Genomic DNA, 22,283 nt, shown 5'->3' on the forward strand with positions numbered 1-22,283 from the left:
TGCTAGTAGGCTTACACTGGGTCCAGAATTGTCACCATACCGTTGACATTTAATCATAATGTTTTATACTGTTGTTGTTGCCCAGTTAGTTTAACCCTAGTGAGCTTAGTCCTGTAATTTCCTAAATGTATTTGGTCAGGGAATACAGACATTGGAACTGAAGCCTCCCTCTGTTTTACTCCTTTTGGCCTGCATCCCAAATGGCATCCTATTCTCTATATGGTGCTGGTTCTAAAGTAGTACACTATATAGCGAACAGTGTGCCATTTGGGCCACTGACTTAATCTGTGTGAAGAAGAGGGAACATTTGGTGAAATATTAAACAGACAGGAAGGGAGAATGCTGCTAAACCGCCCAGAAGGCTTGTTGTTTTCCTGGACTGTTCTCTCACCATTAGTCTGTCCTCTCTCTTTGTTTGTCAACGGCTTCAGCTTCCTGGGTCAGCAGGAAGCCATTTCTCCAAATCTGATTTGCTTTAATGAGGTGCCTGATGCTATAGACATGCGTCTCAAGCCTCCTGTTTCCAGGGTGAATGTTTGCCTGTTAGGTGCTGGTCTAGTGCTGCTTCATCGTCACTGTGGAAGAAGGGTTAGCCCAGAGTGTGGACATAGGCTATTTGTTGAAGATGGGGGCAGCTCACAGACACGTAGACACATAGCACAGAGGCTGTAGTAGTAGTCTAGAGCCTCCACATACTAATCTGTCTGTCCCACACTGTGCCCTTTCATGGCATGTCTGGCCACAGGTGCCATTCTAACAGTGGGTTTTGACCATGGGGCCAGGGTTCTGGTCTAGAAGCACAGTTTTGACGCCCGGCCCAGAAGGGCAATTTCCATGGAGAGCCACTTAGAGAAGTCTATTTTTTTTCCATCACTCACAGCAGAAGACATTAACATTTTAATTTCATCCAATATCTGACATGTTTTTAGTTGACCTGATGACGTTGTCGCTGCTCGCACTGCTCCCTGTGCGCACTGAGTGCTAGTGCAAACCGGACGTAACCGAGGTATAGATGGTCCATGAATCGGCATGTGCAAACGTGAGTAGATTACCTTGAAAACAACGGTCGAACACCCAGTTGTTATTATACCTCAGTGGTTTTGAACAGAGGCACCGCCTTCCGCTCCAATGCTTCGTTTCACTTGAAATGTGCATAAAGTAGAGCAGAGCTGAACTTTCTCTACCACTCTGCTAGTACGGTTCTCGCCGCTCACTTCCCACAATCCCCTGCAAATGTCTCCACGTGCCCTCGTTGAAAATTAATGGGGGCCGAACTTCTTTTGCCGAATTCGTTGTTCATGAAAACCAACTCACTGTAAGACTATTTGTCAGGCTGGCTGGCTGTCTGAACAGCTGCACTGGTCAACCCAGCTCTCCTCTCCTCTCTTCAATGACCACGACCCCCACAACAGGCAGCTCCAGGCAGGAAAACGGCCTCTTAGCATCCTTGGAGATAGGGGAGGGGAGAATGCAGGGGCTATCAACAGACTCTCCTTCACCATCCTACCTATCCCCAGGTTTAGAGAAGAGCTCTATCTTCTAGGTGCGATAGGAAGTAGTGACTCGGAGGTATTTATACCAGAGCTTAAGCCCTGCCTGGGGTTGTTTTGCTCTTGAGGTGAAAAAAAAAAAATGTTGTAAACTAGCCAGAGGTAAACTTTGCTTCCATAATATCCTGAGCTATAACTCAGTCTGAGGTATTCTTCTGGCCAACATATTCAGGCAGCCACAGCAGGAAGTCTAGACCACAGGTGATACATGTGAAACAGGAAGGAGGACACCCACCCACACAGGGTTGGGTGATGTCAACCTTTGATCTTCCGTGATCATGTACTCATAAAACATTGTGATGTACGATTGTATCGCTCTATTTTGGCGGCCTCTGGTACATTCTAACACTAGATTGTATTATCAACTAGCAACTCTCAGAAAATAGCAGTGATCAAATGTTTTCACACTTTTAGGGCTCTAGCGCAATGGTAAATCTAAGCGCAGGTGGTAGCGCTATAGGTTTTAGGCTGTTTAAACAACTTTTTGAGATGGAACTCTGTTATTGTTTCATCCGGAGAGATAGCATACATGCATAAAACGATAAAAGTGTAGCCTAGCCCAAAGTCAAATTTATATTGAATGGAGAGAAAAGGGAATATAGCCTACTTTTTTTTTTACAACAGCTAGACACAATATATGTTTAGGCTATAAGGCCAATTCATCTGACAAAGCGAGAGAAACAGAGACAGAGAGAGATAGATAGAAACAATATTTTCTAACTGGACATTGCTTTGGTGGAAGCCTACATTCCTCTCTTGCATTCTGTAGGCCTATGTAACATAGGCAAGTCTGTTTCTGGAGTGCCATCACATCTGGCTGTGATTGGGAGTCCCACAGGTCGGCGCACAATTGGCCCAGCATCGTCCGGCTTTGGTTTTATAGCAATATGTAAACATTATTAAAGTGATTAGTGTTCCATTATTAAAGTGGCCAGTAATTTCATGTCTATGTATATAGGGCAGCAGCCTCTAAGGTGCAGGGTTGAGTAGCCGGCTAGTGATGGCTATTTAACAGTCTAATGGCCTTGAGATAGAAGCTGTTTTTCACTCTCTCGGTCCCAGCTTTGATGCACCTGTACTGAGGGGGTGGGGGTGGGGGGTGGCCTGTGGCTCGGGTGGTTGATGTCCTTGATTATCTTTTTGGCCTTCCTGTGACATCAGGTGCTATAGATGTCCCGGAGGGCAGACAGTGTGCCCCTGGTGATGCGTTGGGCAGACCGTACCACCCTCTGGAGAGCCCTGCTGTTGCGGGCGGTGCAGTTTCCATACCTGCCGGTGATACAGCCCGACAGGATGCTCTCAATTGTGCATCTGTAGAAGTTTTGGAGATTTTAGGGGCCAAGCTGAATTTCTTCCTGAAGTTGAAGAGGCGCTGTTGCGCATTCTTCACCACACTGTGTGGGTGGACCGTTTCAGATTGTCCGTGATGTATACACCAAGGAACTTGAAGCTTTCCACCTTCTCCACTGCGGTCCTATCGATGTGGCTATTTCCTCAAGTCCACGATCAGGAGGCATGCGTGGCCACGCAGTCATGGGTGAACAGGGAGTACAGGAGGGTGCTGAGCATGCGCCCTTGTGGGGTCCCTGTGTTGAGGATCAGCGAAGTGGAGGTGTTGTTTCCTACCTTCACCACCTGGGGGTGGCCCGTCAGGAAGTCCAGGACCCAGTTGCACAAGGTGGGGTTCAGACTCAGGGTCCCGAGCTAAATGATGAGCTTGGAGGGTACTATGGTGTTGAAGGCAAAGTGTAATGTTTGGGGCAAATCCAATAGAGCCTCACAATGGAGGCTTCATAATACCCCTAAAACCTAGAGGTCAAACAGGGAAATGGTTGCAAACTTTTTTCTACCACTCATTTTAGAATCACAAATTTACGTACACTCTTAACCAAACGTTAATCTTGATAAATCTCACACTTTACGTGGAAATGATCCCATGCGTGGTTTACGCACAGGTTTTGATTTATACATGAGGCCCCTGGTCTTCCAGGTCGGATAAATCAAAAACATGAAGTGCCTGCGTTACTCCAGGACCAGGGTTGCCTACCCCTGACATAGGGTATTTATTGAAATAGACTATAGCAAATAGGAACAGGCAGATTACTCTGAATGTCACCGTGGCTGCCAGACTACATTATTTAGGCTACTGCACAACACCAATCAAGTTCAAATAGGCAAAACCATCGTCTGTCACATCACAAAGTCCTCACCATCGACGATAGCTGTCAAACATTGTGGATAGACGATACTATGGTAATTTCGCCCAACCCTAACACACACACAGACACACACTAACACACTCCCCTTCATGGATTGAACGACCGCAATGAACATTTTCCGCCGCCACAATCAACTGGCTTTTTATATTTTAAAACCATAATATCCTAGCACTTTAACCATAATAACAAACCCCTTTGTCATCCTCTTTTAGTTTCCCGTGTGAACAATGTGTTCCAGTTTGCTTAGATTAAAAGGCATCTAGACTAAATTACCTTTTGGTTTACCATTGTCAGGGCACAATGTGTTTTGTAGTACAGTTTATGCCATTACAATGATCAACAAGACCTCAGTTCCACTCACAACTCTGAGGATGTTTTGCTATTCTGCTTTTCCCACTCCTATTACTGAGTCTAATTCAATGAATTAAAGGCCTTGCTGGAACACTGGTTGGTGCCTTTCTTTGTTATTGTGTTTGTCTAAATGGTCAGCCCAGACAGTGGAGGTGCGATTTTACATGCTGGACGGTAGGAAAGTAAAGGAGTTACTAAGGTAACCATTGAAGCTAGCTCCAGACCTATACCAGTATCAAAGTACTCCACAGCCAGCAGGCAACGATTAGCAGGGCGTAGCTCAAACCACATGACAAACACACACAAATAAACACACAGACACACACACACACACACACATGCACACATATCCTTAGTTTAGAAAGTCCTCAAACCAGACCTCAGGTGTGCCCACATGAGGCCCACCCTGTCTCTTCATGTCTCCTGAAAAGCGAAATATGGGCGCAATGGGAAATCATTAAACCCGCTCGGCCAGTCACGCTGGTTTGTGTTTGTAGAAGCCTTCAAACAACAAGCGTTACATTTCCCCCTCACATCATATGATGCGGAGCTCTGAGGATTTGAAACAAATATAATTTGACTAATCTCTTTTAGGGCAGTTAGGCTAGATTTCCACTCCAATATGCTCCCTTATAGCTGCAATATGCAACTTTTTGGGAAACTGAACAAAATTCGCATAGAAATCAGAGTTGTAGATCTGTCCTTCTAATTGAAAGCAGATCTAAGATGTGTTAGATCTGTTCTATGTACGCTATTTCCCATTCTCATTTTTAGTTTTAGAATTTTTTGCTTTAAGTTTTGTACACCAGCTTCAAACAGCTGAAAGTACAATATTTTTGGTTATTGAAAATATATTTCACCCCGGGTTAGATGGTACAATGCTTCTCTACACAGAAACGGAAAATAGGCGAACTACTAGAATTTTAGCAACCAGGAAATTGCTGAGCGATTTCTGCATATTGAATCTTTATTGTGGTCATGCAATCATAAAAGCATTCATGTCAGGTAATGCAAAAATATTGATTTAGCAGGCAATTGGCATTTAAGTCACATCATGAAGTGCATCATTCACTTTGGATTCCTGCACCACTTACATTGTGTGGGACTTGAATTGTAAAGGTCATGGAATTCCATTCATTCCATTATGTACACATTATGCAGATCTAGAGGATATCTCACTGTGTCTCTGTCCCAATGCTGTAATGTCACCAGTCTATATCAAGGCAGGGAAGCTGTGAAACTGATTTATTTAACTTCTATTTCCTAGACTTTAGGCCTGTTGTTGCCATATCCGCTCCTTGCGGTGTGATAATTGGCACAGGGTCAGATATTACACCCTGCTTCCTGAACAGTGGCTGCTGTGCCGTGACGAATCCGGAGTGGGCCCTCCAGGCTCCCAGCAGCCCTCTAGCTGCCAGAGGCACCGTCTGGTGAAACACTTCATTTCCCCTCCCTGCTCCCCAGCGCTTTGCACCAGTGTCCATAACCTTGGAAGGGCTGGTGTAGTGAGGGATAGAAAAAACTAATGCATCAGAATTGGCTGGGAACAGAGTGATGTCATACTGAAATACCACAGCACACAGGCTGCAAAGTGTTATCTTGTTTTTTTCCTGGCTCTGAGTGCTGATGAATTCTCTTGGTGCTTCAAAGGGGGGGAAAGGTCGTATCAGTTAGCAGCGCCTGGGTTTTTTGGAAGGCTTTTGAAGGCCGATGGTGGCTGTTATGGCAGTTCATTGGCTGGAGAGGTTAGTGGGCCACAGTCCTTTTCTCGTTATATTGTGACCTGACTGGGTAGACAGACACATTCCTTTAAACTGATTTCCTTCGGCTTTTTATCTCTCATGACATCTTCCAAACTCCCTCAGACCGGTTGTGTGTTTGTGCACCTAATTTGGTGTTTCTCTCGCTCTTCTGACATGTTTAGACTCAGCACATGAGGAATGATTTAGTGTACAGTACATAAGCCTCTGACTAAATGTGAGTAAATATGTTTTATAATCCCTCCTTTCCAAGTCTGTATCGGTTTATCTGAGCCAGTATAGTTTGCAGTGTTTTACGGCTGCAGCTGAGGCCTCTATCCTGATAGACTTATCCCTTCAAGTTACAGAGAGAGCTGGTGACTCTGTAAAGTGTGTGTGTGGGAGTCCGTGGAGGCCTCTGCGTAGACTGTTGCCCCGGGCCCCTCTCTCTCTGCTCTGCACTGCTCTGTGGCAGGACTGAATGGGACAGAGAAATGCTCTTTGTGATTGCGTGAGCAGATGAATACACTGGTCCATCGCCCAGCTTAGGAGCGTTTGAGACCCGGCTGAACTAATGACCTCGCCCCCCTTTGTGCCTGGCCTCAAAGGGAAGAGGAGGATAATACTTTCTGCAAGGAGCGCCGCCCGGCTCCCACTTCACATTCACCTCCCTTTTCGTCATTCTTAAAATGGCCTCCCCTCCCAGGCTGGTTTTCTTTATAAGGAAACAGCAGCTACTCTGGCACATTCCACCTCCTCCAGCTTCAGCACCGATGGCACCTGGAGCAGGGTCAACAGTAGATGAGCAGACAACATCAACATGTAGGAAGGTAGTGAACCTGGTTGAAAGCAGTGGAATGTCACTGGGTGCTGTTCTGTCATTCAGTGGTCCATCTATCAAAGCTCTCAAAGAAAACTGATTAATCATTATTGGATCGTCGTCATCAATCAATTGTTCATCATCAATCCATTAATAGATTATTTATATATAAAAACAGAAATCCTCCTTGCTGAATTAAGGAAACAAAAGCGACTGAAAGGTTCAACATCACGACAGGTTTTCTGGCCCGACACAAAGCGTTAAGATTCCCCTGGCTCCTGTTGTTTGCTTTTGGGATTAGGCTGTGCAGAAGGGGGTGGATGGACAAGCTTTGTACCACAGCCACATCCATTTAACTCTATTGAAAGGGCCCTGAGCTGAGACTTCCAATTGTCTAGTGGTCAGTGATATTCTCATGACCTCACCTGCCCCACACGAAGGACTGCCTAATGACCTATGTTAATGGCAATCACAATCTGTCGTTAACCTCTGCTCTCCATGGCCGCACACACACTGCGAAACTCCCTGCATGGAAAACACATTCATTCAGACCCCAGAGCTGGTTTATGAATACGGTAGAAGAAGCAGGAAACCGCCGCTATAAAAAATGTGGAACCTTCAGAAGAGCTTCAGAAATCCAAGGTTGATGTGGACAACAGAACAGTGAGTGTAGGCGGCGAGACCCCTACAGTCAGGCCCCCTTTCTCTTGTCCACTCCTAAAGGGGTTGTGTTGTATGGTAAACCCGGGTTACCCAGCTCCCTAGGCATCACAACCCACAAAGGTCTGTTCAGAGTCACCACATGATTGATTACAGTAAGAAAAACGCTCCAGGGTCATCCATCATACCTCTCTCTTCTGGTTGGGCCAGCCACACACAGTACCAGTACCGAACAGTGTTTCAGTACCGAATGCTACATACTGGGGTAAGGAGAAGACAGCCATGCAGTTAGCCACATCATATGAACCATGTAAAGAAAGCAATCGAGGACAATGTAGGCCTAGGTAAGGCTTTGTTGTAAAGGGTCTTCTTGGATGTTCCTCTCCACTGTGTAACGTTACTAGACACTAGAGTAGTTGGAGTGTGACTGCTTTGGTCAGGTGACTGTCTCCATGCCTCACTGAGGAGTTTTAGAAGGAAACATGCTGCAGCAGCAAGCAGCTGACTTACTGTCACCAATTAATGTGGCCAGATGAGGATTTGCTATGTGACTGGTAATCGTACTCACAATGCTGCCAGTATGAATATCAATAACTCCCTCCCTTAACTCAAACTGGGGCTGTTTTCAGTGAATCTGCAAAAATGTATAAAAAAAAACTTGGATCAGACAAGAACATTGTGCCTTTGTAGATCAATGAAACTAGTTAATGCCAGGCTTTTAATGTGAAGGTTGTGCCCTCTCTTGATTGAACTTCATAAATCTCACCACCCACCAGCAGAATGCAGACAACTGCCAACGGTGTTTGTAGGCTGGGAATTGCCAGGGACCTCACGATACGATATTATCACAATACTTTGGTGCCGATACGATATCTACTAAAATGGCGCCGGAGAAGAAGGCAGACATTTTACGTGCCCCCAACCGATTGTGTTTTTTTGTTTGTTTATTTGCAACTTATTTTTTAAACTTATTTTGTACATAATGTTGCCGCTACCGTCTCTTGTGATCGAAAATAACTTCTGGACATCAGGACTGCGATTACTCCCCACGGACTGGCAGAATCCTTTTTTCCCCTAGCGTCCCACCTGGCCAAAAGCCAGGGAAAATGCAGAGTGCCAAATTCAAATAAATGACTATAAAAATCTAACTTTCATTAAATCACACATGCAAGGTAGCAAATTAAAGCTACACTTGTTGTGAATCCAGCCAACATGTCAGGGTAGTGTGAATGGCCCAGTACATCACTGGGGGCAAGCTTCCTGCCATCCAGGACCACTATACCAGGCAGTGTCAGAGGAAGGCCCTAAAAATTGCCAGACTCCAGCCACCCTAGTCATAGACTGTTCCCTCTGCTACCACAAGGCAAGCAGTAATGGAGCGCCAAGTCTAGGTCCAAGAAGCTTCTAAACAGCTTCAACCCCCAAGCCATAAGACTCCTGAACACCCCCCCCCCCCCCCCTCTACCTACATGTACATACATTGCCTCTGTACCGGTACCCCTGTATATTCTTATTTATTTTTTATTTCACCACTCATTAACCAGGGAGGCCAGTTGAGAACATTTTTACAACTGCGACCCTGCCAAGATAATGCAAAGCAATGCGACACAAACATCACAGAGTTACACATGGGATAAACAAACGTACAGTCAATAACAAAATAGAAAAATCTATATACAGTGTGTGCAAACATAATAAGATTAGGGAGGTAAGGCAATAAATAGGCCATAGTGGTGAAATAATTGCAATTTAGCATTAACACTGGAGTGATAGATTAGCAGAAGTTGAATGTGCAAGTAGAGACACTGGGGTGCAAAGGAGTAAAAAAAAAGAAGCAATATGGGGATGAGGTAATTGGTTGGGCTATTTACAGGTGGGCTGTGTACAGGTGCAATGATCGATAAGCTGCTCTGTCAGCTGATACTTAAAGTTAGTGAGGGAGATATAAGACTCCAGCTTCGGTGATTTTTGCAATTCGTTCCAGTCACTGGCAGAAGAGAGCTGGAAGGAACTGCGGCCAAAGGAGGTGTTGGTTTTGGGGATGACCACTAAAATATACCTGCTGGAGCGTGTGCTATGTGTGGGTGCTACTATAGTGACCAGTGAGCTGAGATAAGGCGGGGCTTTAACTACCAAAGACTTATAGATGACCTGGAGCCAGTGGGTTTGGCGACGAATATGAAGCGAGGGCCAGCCAACGAGAGCATACAGGTCGCAGTGTGGATAGTATATGGGGCTTTGGTGACAAAACGGATGGCACTGTGATAGATTACATCCAATTTGCTGAGTAGAATGTTGGAGGTTATTTTGTAAATGGCATCGCCGTAGTCAGGAATCGGTAGGATTGTCAGTTTTACAAGGGTATGTTTGGCAGCATGAGTGAAGGATGCTTTCTTGCGAAATAGGAAGCCGATTCTAGGTTTCATTTTGGATTGGAGATGCTTAATGTGAGTCTGGAAGGAGAGTTTACAGTCTAACCAGACACCTAGGTATTTGTAGTTGTCCACATATTCTAAGTCAGAACCGTCCAGAGTAGTAATGCTAGACGGGCGGAGCGTGTGCGGACAGAGATTGGTTGAAGAGGATGCATGTATATAGTCTCGCTATTGTTATTTTACTGCTGCTCTTTAATTACTTGTTACTTTTATTTCTTATTCTTATCCATATTTCTTTGAATATCATTATCCCGGAGTTGCATCTTCAATGTTGACGTTGATACTGGTGTTTTGCTGTACTATTTAATGAAGCTACCAGTTGAGGACTTGTGAGGTGTCTGTTTCTCAATCTAGATACTCTAATGTACTTGTCCTCTTGGTTTGTTGTGCACCCGGGCCTCCCACTCCACTTTCTATTCTGGTTAGAGACAGTTTGCTCTGTTCTGTGAAGGGAGTAGTACGCAGCATGGGTCCTGACGAGTTTCAGAATAAAGTGATTTGTTTCTGGACATTTTGAGCCTTAATCGAATCCACAAATGCTGATGTTCCAGATACTCAACTAGTCTAAAGAAGGCCAGTTTCATTGCTTCTTTAATCAGCACAACAGTTTTCAGCTGTGATAACATAATTGCAAAAGGGTTTTCCAAAGATCAATTAGCCTTTTAAAATGATAAACTTGGATTAGCTAACACAACGTGCCATTGGAACACAGGAGTGATGGTTGCTGATAATGGGCCTCTGTACCCCTAGATATTCCATAAAAAAATCTGCCGTTTCCAGCTACAATAGTCATTTACAACATTAACAATGTCTACACTGTATTTCTGATCAATTTGATGTTATTTTAATTTCCCCAAAAATGTGCTTCTCTTTCAAAAACAAGGACATTTCTAAGTGACCCCGAACGGTAGTGTGTATCACCCCATCACTACTCAGTATGTTGTTGAGAAAGAGCTCTCAGGATGTTCTTCTCTTTCTATTCTTCTCTCTAATCACACTGCTGCCATTGCCTTTGTAACATATGTATTTGTGACCCCACAAATGATCATTAGGCCCACATCTGCTTGTCTTTGACCCCTTTAGCACCTGGTGAACTACGTATGAAAATATTTGCTGTGATGAGATGATGTAAAACAGGGACATGCTTTGTGGATAATCATTTTTCTTCACTTCTGAGTGATGGGAGTAAGGTCATGCTCTCCTGTAGTTTCTTAAAACTGGAACAGTGTTCTGGATGTTGACCTTGAGAGAGATAAATGTAGTTAGAGACATGTATCCTCACATCGCCACACCGCCAGCTCCCTTTTCTTAGCCCTGACAGACTTGTTAAGTCCTTATGATACATGTGTGATTCTCATGTGTGTTTTTGAGATCAACCGACTGGTTTGAACGGCACACCTGTGCTGCTCTGTGGGAGAGCTCTCTCTATCTCATTGTGTTGCTTGGCACCTCATTGGTATTCATATCTTCTCCTATAGAGATTATGATGGTTTAATTAAAATCTTCCCTGGGCTTCTGTCAGCTTTATGCAGTATCAGCTGGCACATCGTGTATTTTCCCCACGCTTCCAATGCCCTTTCTTGCCTCTCTGCTTGAAACCAGCTTGAAATAAACCATGTGGGAAAGACATTGTCTGGCCCAGATATGTTTCCCATACCTGCTTCAATTGACCATTTATGAAGAGGAATAGGAAATGTCATGGTTGCTGGCTGCCCACCGCCTCCACCCTCTCCCATCATCCCCCTCCCTCTGTCCCTGTAACTCAGGGGAGGCTGGTGAAGACATCCCAGTGCACATGCCACTACAGAGCATCAGATGTTTTACTGCGGGATGATTCTGCAGTCTGCCTGCCTGATTGCCTGCAGCATGGCTTCAGCCTCTGGTTTAACCAGCTCATTTGTTCACCTCAGAAACTTTTTGGGAGTTTCAGTGACATGCTGCAGCTAAAAGACAGTCAGCATGAGTTTCTTTCCCCAGGGACCACCAGCAGAGATGACTCAATGAATTCTCTTCAACACAGATGTTTTTTAACAGTGGGTCTCGTCTCTGACAGGCTATTGATATTCAGAAAACTGAACATTGAGGAAATACTGTCAGTGGATTTTAGTCTGGAGGATGCTTTGTGTGGAAATAGCATTTTGGCATTCTTCATAAACAAGAGAGCGTAATAAATTTGAAAGATGAAGCCTTTTGAGAAGGAAGAGATGATGAACTGTGATTGCATATTCTCTTGATCCTCTTTAGTGTCACAGACAGAAATTGGGCTGCCGTGTGGAGATTGATTCCTCTATGTGACGGATGTTATCACACAGGTGAAATGCGTTTTTGAGGAATGTGTATCCAAGTAGCCAACATACTCTGAAGCTTGTGGAATGTGTGGAATTGTATTATTATCCTGGACTAACTCACTAACTAACTCAATCGGTCCTCTCTGAATTGGGTATTTTGCCAGCTTGCGTGATGTTTTGACTGTTGCCGTGACTACAGCTGGCTTACCAAAGGGGTCTTGTAGGGGAGAAAATATATTTCCCTCCAGGAGTCCCAGATTGGCTGCATGATTTCCCCTAGAGATGAGTCTAGACAGGAGAGGTTGCTGATATGGCAGTCACTCAGACAGGCAGCCATACTGGACTTACTTAAAGATAAAGAAGACTCATTTAGTACACTTGGTTAAAACTCATTGCTATTTTATCATGTACAAGCTGATGTATACTATCTACCCCTATCACCCACTTCATTTGTATCTTTCCCTCTCAGGTTTTCTCTCTCTGTCTCTGTGTGCTGCCTGTGTGTTAACCTTGACAGCTTTTGTGAGACTGTCACCCTGGTCTCGGAAGTACACTGGGAAGCCTCATTGGCACGCAGTCTAGCGTGAGAATTCCCCATTGGTGTAATGTCCTATGGTCATGTGGCTTTGTGTGTTGACAAAAAGAATCTGCATTCATTATAGCCTTTCTTCATTTTCTCTCAGTGGTTCATCAAATTAACTGGTGAGAAACTAATAGAGGTTAGTGCACACACACACACACACACACACAAAATTAAAATATCAGGCCAATTGTATGGCGAGACAAATTATGAATATGATTTTCTTCATGTAAACAAGCAAAAGCCCATAAGGAATGTACTGTAAGTCTGAGCTTCTGCGGCAGTCCAAGTGTCACGATTTGAATTGTAAGCGTATTTTTGTCTGGCATAAGCTCATCCCTGCTCAAGGTTACATCTCCTTTGTTTAGAGGGTATTGCAACTGAGGGTCGGTCGAGCAAGTACACTGCTGGTGGGGGGGGGGGCTTTGGATTTCTTCACTGAGAGTGACAGATAACATTCCAGTGCACAGATTTGCTCTGAAAGGCGGGTGACACAATCCAAAATTACACCCTGAAAGACATTTTGAAGCATTCAGCTGTGCTACCAAACATCACCTCAAATGGCAGCAGGAGGAAAATGGGCCTTATAAACCATGCATGAAAAAGGACTCGGTTTAAATTCACTGTGGTTGACTTTTATTTTGTGTGGTTGGTTACATTGCCAGACGGACTGAATATAGACTATCCTGCATGAAACAAACATTTGCTTTGGATATCAATATGAAATCAATACTTTGTGTACTGTGGCATAATGATTTGCTAATTTGACTCTGTTCTAATAACTCAAGTTAACTTGATCATATTTGACATTCAGATTCAATAAAAGGCCCCTGTAGTCACTTTATAGTTAGACGTATATACAGTGCCTTCAGAAAGTATTCAAACCCATTGACTTACAGTGCATTCGGAAAGTAGTATTCAGGCCCCATTGACTTTTTCCAGATTTGAGCCTTATTCTAAAATTGATTAACCCCCCCCCCCCCCCCCCCTCAAAAACCTACATACAATACCCCATATTTGGTGAGCTTCTCCCATTCTTCTCTGCAGATCCTCTCAAGTTCTGTCAGGTTGGATGGGGAGCGTCGATACACAGCTATTTTCAGGTCTCTCCAGAGATGTTCGATCAGGTTCAAGTCCGTGCTCTGGCTGGGTCACTCAAGGACATTTAGAGACTGCGTTGTCTTGGTTGTGTGTTCAGGGGCGTTGTCCTGTTGGAAGGTGAACATTTGCCCCAGTCTGAGTTCCTGAGTGCTCTGGAGCAGGTTTTCATCAAGGATGTCTCTGTACTTTGCTCCGTTCATCTTTCCCTTGATCCTGACTAGTCTCCCAGTCCCTGCCGCTGAAAAGGATCCCTACAGCATGAGGCTGCAATCACCATGCTTCACAGTAGGGATGGTGCCAGGTTTCCTCCAGACGTGACGCTTGGCATTCAGGCCAAGTAATTTAATCTTGATTTCATCAGACCAGAGAAACTTGTTTCTCATCGTCTGAGAGTCTTTAGGTGTTCCAAGCGGGCTGTCATGTGCCTTTTGCTGAGGAGTGGCTTCCACCTGGCCATTCTACCTTAAAGGCCTGATTGGTGGAATGTTGGTGAGATGGTTGTCCTTCTGGAAGGATCTCCCATCTCCACAAAGGAACTCTGGAGCTCTATCAGAGTGACCATCGGGTTCTTGGTCACCTACCTGACCAAGGCCCTTCTCCCCCGATTGCTCAGTTTTGGTGGTCTTGGTGGTTCCAAATCTATTCCATTTATGAATGATGGGGGCCACTGTGTTCTTGGGGACCTTCAATTCTGCAGAAATGTTTTGGTACCCTTCCCCAGATCTGTGCCTCAACACAATCCTGTCTCAGAGCTCTATGGACAATTTCTTCGACCTCATGGCTTGGTTTTTGGTCTGACATATACTGTCAACTGTGGGACCTTATATAGACATGTGTGTGCCTTTTCAAATCATGTCCAATCAATTGAATATACCACAGGTGGACTCCAATCAAGTTGTAGAAACATCTCAAGGATGATCAATTTCGAGTCTCATTGCGAAGGGTCTGCACACTCATTTAAATAAGGTATTTCAGTTGTTTTTTTTGTTCAAAAAAAAAACTGTTTTCGCTTTGTCATTATGTGGTCTTGTGTGTAGATTGATTTGGATTTTTTTTTGATTCAATCCATTTTAGAATAAGGCTGTAATGTAACACAATGTGGAAAAAGTTAAGGAGTCTGAATACTGTCAGAATGCACTGTATTTCACATTGTGTTGTGTTACAGCCTGAATTCAAAATGGATTAAATATATTTTTTAAATCTCAAACATCTTCACACAGTATCCCATAACGACAAAATGAAAACGTGTTTTTAGAATTTATATCACATTTATTTGTAAATTAAATAGAGAAATATCTCATTTACATAGGTATTCTCACCCCTGAGTCAATACTTTGTTGAAGGACCTTTGGCAGCAATTACAGCTGTGAGTCTTTCTGGATAAATCTCTAAGAGCTTTCCACACCTGGTTTGTGCAAATTTGTCCATTATTCTTTAAAAAATCCTTCAAGCTCTGTTTAATTGGTTGTTGATCATTGCTTGACAATGATTTTCAGGTCTTGCCATAGATTTTCTAGCAGATTTACGTCAAAACTGTTACTCAGACACTCAGCTATATTCACTGTCTTCTTGGTAAGCAACTCCAGTGTAGATTTGGCCTTGTGTTTTAGGTTATTGTCCTGCTGAAAGGTGAATTCATCTCCCAGTGTCTAGTGGGAAGCAGACTGAACCAGGTTTTCCTCTGGAATTTTGCCTGTACTTAGCTCCATTCCATTTATTTTTTATCCTGAAAAACTCCCCAGTCCTTAACAATTACAAGCATACCCATAACATGATGCTGTCACCACTATGCTTGAAAATATGGAGAGTGGTACTCAGTAAGGTGTTGTATTGGATGTGCCCCAAACAAAGTTAATTGCTTTGCCACATTTTCTGCAATATTACTTTAGTTCCTTGTTGCAAACAGGATGCATGTTTTTGCATGTTTTACTCTGTATAAGCTTTCTTCTTTTCATTCTGTCAGTTATGTTAGTATTGTGGAGTAACTACTATGTTGTTGATCCATCCTCAGTTTCTATCACAGCCATTAAACTCTGTAACTGTTTTAAAGTCACCATTGTCCTCATGGTGAAATCCCTGAGTGGTTTCCTTCCTCTCCAGTAACTGAGTTAAGAAGAACGCCTGTATCTTTGTAGTGACTGGGTTTATTGATACACCATCCAAAGTGTAATTAATAACTTCACCATGCTCAAAGGGATATTCAATGTCTGCCTAATTTTTGTTTTACCCATTTCCCAATAGGTCCCCTTCTTTGTGAGGCATTGGAAAATCTTCCTGGTCTTTGTTGTTGAACCTGAGTTTGAAATGTACTGCTCGATTGAGGGACCTTACAGATAATTGTATGTGTGAGGTACAGAGATAAGGCAGTCATTCAAAAATCATGTTAAATTCCACTTTGACATTATGAGGTATTGTGTGTCGGCCAGTGACACAATATATACATGTAATCCATTTTTTGAATTCTGTCTGTAAAACGCAACAAAGTGTGGAGAAAGTCAAGGGGTGTGACTACTTTCTGAAGGCACCATTTTTTAACTCCTCTTTTATCACCCTTTTAAATGCATAATGCAAGTTGCCACATTTTCACCTCACCCATCACCCTGTTCTAGTCTGTCTGCAGGCAGTTATGAATTTGCCTAAAACCCTTCTAGTTGAGTTATTGATTTCCACTTAAATCTTTAATCAATTACTTGAATTATTATCATTATTATATTTTTATGGGTAGGGCAGGTCCTCATTGGCCTTGGTCCTCTTTGATTAAGGAGAAACGAGAATGAAAAGGACTGTAATCATTTTGACATAGTCTTGGTGCAGGGCTTTATAATTAGAATGGGTTGATTTCCTTGGACCACAGCATGGGCTGAAATTGCAGGCCTTGCCTGGGCCAGGACTTGAGGAAAAGCAACTGAAATAGCCCATGGTGAGTTTACGTTACTGTTTCCCTCTGGGTTTTTAGCTCTGGTTCAGATGGCAGTGCAGCGACCAGAACACACAGCCAACAGCCTGTCCAGCCAGCAACTGTTTTAATGCCAGCTTTTTTTTGTGGCGCCTCTTGTTTTCAAAAGCATCAGCCCTAATTTTAACTTTGTCATAATGTCTTTAGCATGCAACATGGCTGAAAAGTAGCGCCCACTGTCTAGCAGCGCTGCACAAATGAGCTCGCTCGAAAAGGGGGTTTTATGATCTGACATTCAGTCAAGGACTGGTATTTAGTTTTACGAGCGAAAAAGATACGGTGACAATGAGGATATTGTCATTGTAAACAGGTCTAGCTCTTGAAATGTGAGACTGAGAATTGTGTAGGAATTTAGGCCTACATCATTTACTGGCAAACAGGACAAACTGAAGTCACCATTGGCACCCTGTATAACTTGAGCACTGTGATAAAAGTCCCCTCCCTCCCTCCCTCCCTCCCTCCCTCCCTCCCTCCCTCCCTCCCTCCCTCCCTCCCTCCCTCCCTCCCTCCCTCCCTCCCTCCCAGAGCCCCCTAGTGAAGTACAACCCTCCTCTTTGATGGCTACTTCTCAAAAGTGGTATTGTAATACGGTAGTAGTGTCTGTGTTAATTGCCCTTGTAACTCTGAGCTGTTTTGGATTCATCATGAATGGAGGGGTTCTCTCTCTATCTGTACCCCCCCCCCCCCCCCCCCCGCCAACCCTGTCGTATAACACCCTGACACCGTGGTGAAGCTGTGTGGTCATTTGTTACTGCAAACAACTAGCTTAGCGACGGAGGAGGTCCCGCTCAAACTGCTTGACCTCTGATCGCCTGGCCTGTGCTTGCATTCATCTTCATAATTCAATGGCCTTAACAAAAACCTTTTTTGTCTATTCCCAACTCACATTGTCTTCGTTGAAGCTTTTTTTCCCTTTGTAAAGTAACAGACATTGTTTCAGTAATAGTCTAGTCTAGTAGTGGTGAACATAGCCTATAGGCTAGATTAGGTGGTGAGGGCAAATCCTGAAAATGGATGCAGAAAGAATCAGGATCTTCCGTACCAAAGCATAGTGTGGAGTTTCCCTTGTCTCTGGGTGGTTTAATTGGTCGAGATGAGTCCCTGAATGTCTTTAGAGTGTCTTTAGTCTAGGATATGCGGTTTCATGTGCGGTTGGAGCAGCCTGCTATATCCATGGCAGTGTTCTGTTGTGGCTGTTTAAACAAGCCCAGTAGCTCTACTGATATAAGATCTGCCGGCTTTAGCATTTGATCAGCTTCAGAGCCTAATAAAATACAAGTCTAGAAATTAACCTAGCTGATCATTTATTCAGTACAAGTGCGTGAGGTTCTTCCAGCCAGGATGGTCAGTGAGTCACACAAATGTGTCATGTTTGTTAGCCATTCAATAATAGCCCACTAACAGATCTGTTTTTGTGGGTTGAATCTATTGAATATGGATTGTGATCTCTGGTCAGAAGGTCACGACCAGGTCATGGTGACCACAGGGCTCAGCTCAGCTGCGTGGTCATACACTTCACAAGCGCCTGGAAGATTGCGGAGGTGTCATTGCACCGGGGCCAGTTCCTGTTACTGGCATTCTTACTTGTTTAAGAGCCCTTTAAACACAAGACAGCTTTGTGTCCTTTGTGGCAAGGCCCCAGAGAGAACACAGTGCTCTGTTGCATATTATTCCCAGCAGCCAACACTAATTTCCCCTTAGGAACCGAGCGCTGGCTGGCTGGCTAAAAGCAGCAGACCACTAGCGTCTTGCTTCTCTCCCATTGGTTCAGCCTCCCGGTCCAGACTGGCGGCATGGGCTTCGTCCCAAATGGCAACCTATTCCCTATACATTGCACTACTTTTGACCAGGGTCTATTGGGTTCTGGTCAAAATAGTGTACTGTGTAGGGAATAGGGTGCCATTGGGACACAAACCATGGATCATCTGGGAAAAGGGTCCCAAACAAGAGGCTGGCATGGTCCTTAGAACAGAGCCATGCAGAGCCAAGCCTAATGGGCAAGACTGTGGCTCCCCACATCTGTGATTATGATCCAGCCTGCCCTGTCTCTTGACGCATGAGCAGCAGTACTATTAGAGGTTCATCATTCAGACATTTTAATGTGTGGTTGGTTAGATGAGAGCCTGAGAGGGCAACATTTCGATTCAACAGAAGAGATGATTTTGAGAATGGTATTTCCATTCGATGTTGGCTCTTGGTAAAGGGTCTGCGTTTTCCATCTAGAACTCTGGGCTACTAAATCGGAATCATTAGCAGGTCTTGAGCCAGGTCATCCCCAGCAAGCACTCCAGGGACCTGTTTGGAAGAAACAGCTTTGGCCTAAGTGCTCACTGTGTCTAAAAGACTCCAAGCTATAGCTGAGGCCATAAACTTGCAGAACAGGTTCTTGTGTTTTCTTTTCAAGAAGGAATGCTTCTTGAGCTGAGGAGTCCATGATAAATGGGAAGTGGCCCTTCTTTTCTCACAAAGATTTGGGAGCAACATGGGAACATGAGGGCTCTATACAGTACTCTCTGAAGCTATCACTGCATCCCATGTTTTCAGGGATTAGCCTACAGGGTAGTGAGTTTCTAGAATGGCTTATCAGACTTAATGCACTCAGAGGAGACCTGAAAGGGCACTTTCCCACAGGTTAGGTTATCCACTGTTAACTGGATCCCACAGAGTTCAGCTCTGTGCACAGTGTAGATACTGTACTCTGTTTTGGAGTAACCTATTGCATCAATAATGGCATGTTTTAGCATTTTGCTTGTCAAGCTGCTCCACCCTGAACCACTGAATTGAAGACATTAGTTCTGGATCATTATTCATTCCTTACACATGAGCTGTACAATGAATTTACTGAGCCAAAACAGTAATGGCTAATATTTGCTCAAGTGGGTTTGTCCAAAGGTTTTTGGATCACCCTCTTCAGCAGCGGGGGATTGGTCAATGAGTCACGCAGGTCATCTCAGCTCTGTGGTCAATGACGCCACTCTTATTTATGCTGCAAACTGGGTGTCGTGCCACATCCTGAGCCACATGGTGTTAGATGAAACAGCGTGGGCCCATGACCTCAGGTTAAACCACACGGCATGTGGCTCCATTCACTCAGGATGTGTGTATCTGATTCTGTCCTGGAGTACCAATGATCATGATCACTCTCTGGATCTGGACTTATCTTGGTATCCTAAAGACATCTGAAACTGTCTGTTTGATTTCATAGTGTGTCCAGGAGCAGCTCTCCACCAACCGCATCTGACTGTGTGGAACACAGCATTAGGGGAAAGCCTCCCTGGGGGGATAGGTTCGTTCTGCTGTCTGAATGCCTTCAAGTACATTAGACATTCAGAGTCCACAAGTCTGGCAATATCTGATCTCAAATCGGTTTTTGGCCCCATGGAGATTTTGAAAGGTTTGATGTATTTGATGTGTAAAAGCTTCGCTTCTATAATCCAGTTTGCCGAAGAATGTCCTTACCAGTGTCCTCCATCCTCTCTCCTCAGCGGGTGATCTCCACAGTGCCCAGCGAAGGTGCCCGCCAGGCAGAGGTGCACACCAAATCCATGAGCCTGGCAGCCTCCACCAGCCCTATGTCCCAGAGGATGTGTTCAGACTGAGCCTGGCCAAGGGCGTGTCCATGTCCCTGCCCTCATCTCCCCTGCTGCCTCGTCAGTCCTACATGATGCCCTTGCGCTCCAGCAAGAGATCCCCTGGTAAGCACTACCACTGCCTCCAACCGCAACTCACCTCTCTCACTTTTAGGCTTACAGCACTACTATTACTGCAATACATACACCCCTACACTTACATTTACCAGTCCAGGCGTGAAGTGCTATGAGCATGTACTGTTTCCCCGCCGTTTCTCTGCCGTGTTCATCCCAGGCTGGGACTGGTTCAGTCTCGGTGGACGTCCTCTGAAAGTGAGGTTTCCTGTCTTGCTTTAGCTGTTCTTGTGTCACTGCTGAACATCTGACACAGTGCCTGAGGATCCACAATCCTTTTAGCTTTCAACCACAATTTCGGTAGCTTCCAGCTTTTCCCACTAAACATGTCACGCTGCCTTGCGGTTGTTATCCTTGAAAAACAGCTTGTCGAAAAGAGAGGAAAAAACAAGACCACTCAGCGTTTGCACTGTATTCCATCTCCACGTGGGTCCTGTGTGTTTGAGTGACACAGGGTGGAGGAGGGTAAAGGGTTTGTTTGTTTCCCTGTATCCCTCCTCTTCAGCCCTCCATCTCTCCCTCTTTATTTGATCAGCTTCTGTCAGGATGGTGGTCTTCACAACGACGGAGCTTGTCAGCACCCGATTGGTTGTTAATGGGGGCGTGTGTATACACAGGGTCGAATTGTCGGTCCTCTTCCTCTGCCCCCTTCCCTCTCCGTGTTGAGAACATGGCTTCAACAGCTGCGGGCGTGTGCAGCCGTCTTCAAAGCAGCCCGGGCCGTTGTATCTGGAGTCTTTGTTTTGTGAAGATTTAGCAAAGAGGATAGAAATCCTTTAAGTGGTCACTCTGGCCTCACATCTGGGACTCATCTGTGTGGTGTCTACTCTTTGTTTTGAGTGCTCTGTGCTTTGATGTAGCCTTTAGTATAAGATGTGCTGGCGAGTATGCTGTTGGCTTCTCGATACAACTAGGCCACTGGTGTGGTTTCAGATCAAGGCTCTGTCTGCTTAAGGTCGTTGCTGAAAAATGTTCTACACCTCAAGCAAATGCTTAGATTTATCATCAGTAACATACCTTTATTTTGGAGATTGAAAATGTGGAAATCTCTGCGGATGAGGTACATTTCACTCGCTCCCAACTGTATTGGAAATTGGAACTGTATTTTTGTATATTTTTGCCTGTTTCGAATTAGGTTTCTAATGGGGGAGTTGTATCCTGTTCTAATTTCAGCTACAGATTAGCTTGGGAATAGTACTCTCTGATCCAGACTGTTTTCATTTGAGAGATTGTGGTTGCCACAGCTTTTTCCCCTCTCAACCTCATTTGCTATGCTCTTTTTCCCCAAATCTCTCCACACAGTACTCTCCGATTCGAACGTTGGACTAGTGAGTATTATAAAGCAAGCAGCATATGTTATGCAAATTAACTTAGTTTTCAAAAGGAGCCTTCGTCTGCAAATATGCTTACTCTGAAGTTTATTGTGCTAAAACAAGAATCGGTAGCTGTATTTGTTAAAGCCAAGCAAAACCGTAGTCAGGTCAAGGAATGTGAAAGCCACATCTGAATGTGTTGTAAGTTTGCCTGAGCAGTTTGCCTGAGCAGTGCACAGTCCCCACTGACTCACCTCTTACTAAACTTAAAAACACCTTTTATTCTCTATCCTCCAGGCAGTATTGGTATTTGCCATGATTGTACTAAACCCATTAAAGGCAGCTCTGATGAAAAGCACATTGACACGGAAAGAGAGAGAGGGAAAGAGAGGGAGAGGGAGGACAGGGTTTGTGAAGGTGACCAGAGAGTGAAGAGCGAGGCCCGTGTTCATTACAGTCACACACTGCTATGGTGGCACTCTGAAGGTAATGAAGGACTAAAGGGGTATAGCAGAGGAGAGAACTAGTTAAGATGGGGTCAGAGAAGAAGGGAAAGGGGGATGGTTG

General features: G+C 44.5%; 1 protein-coding gene across 4 annotated transcripts in view; it reads left to right on the forward strand.

The window, feature by feature from the left end:
• tanc1b (tetratricopeptide repeat, ankyrin repeat and coiled-coil containing 1b) overlaps positions 1 to 22,283 on the forward strand; it is a 174,789-nt gene that overhangs the window by 48,232 nt on the left and 104,274 nt on the right. For all 4 annotated transcript variants that reach the window (XM_031805720.1, XM_020461661.2, XM_031805723.1 and 1 more), the window contains exon 3: positions 20,185 to 20,394. In XM_031805720.1, the coding sequence (XP_031661580.1) occupies positions 20,185 to 20,394 (210 nt within the window). The remainder of the gene's footprint in view (positions 1 to 20,184; positions 20,395 to 22,283) is intronic.

This window comes from Oncorhynchus kisutch, linkage group LG26, assembly GCF_002021735.2.
Source record: "Oncorhynchus kisutch isolate 150728-3 linkage group LG26, Okis_V2, whole genome shotgun sequence".
In the NCBI taxonomy this organism is placed as follows: domain Eukaryota; kingdom Metazoa; phylum Chordata; class Actinopteri; order Salmoniformes; family Salmonidae; genus Oncorhynchus; species Oncorhynchus kisutch.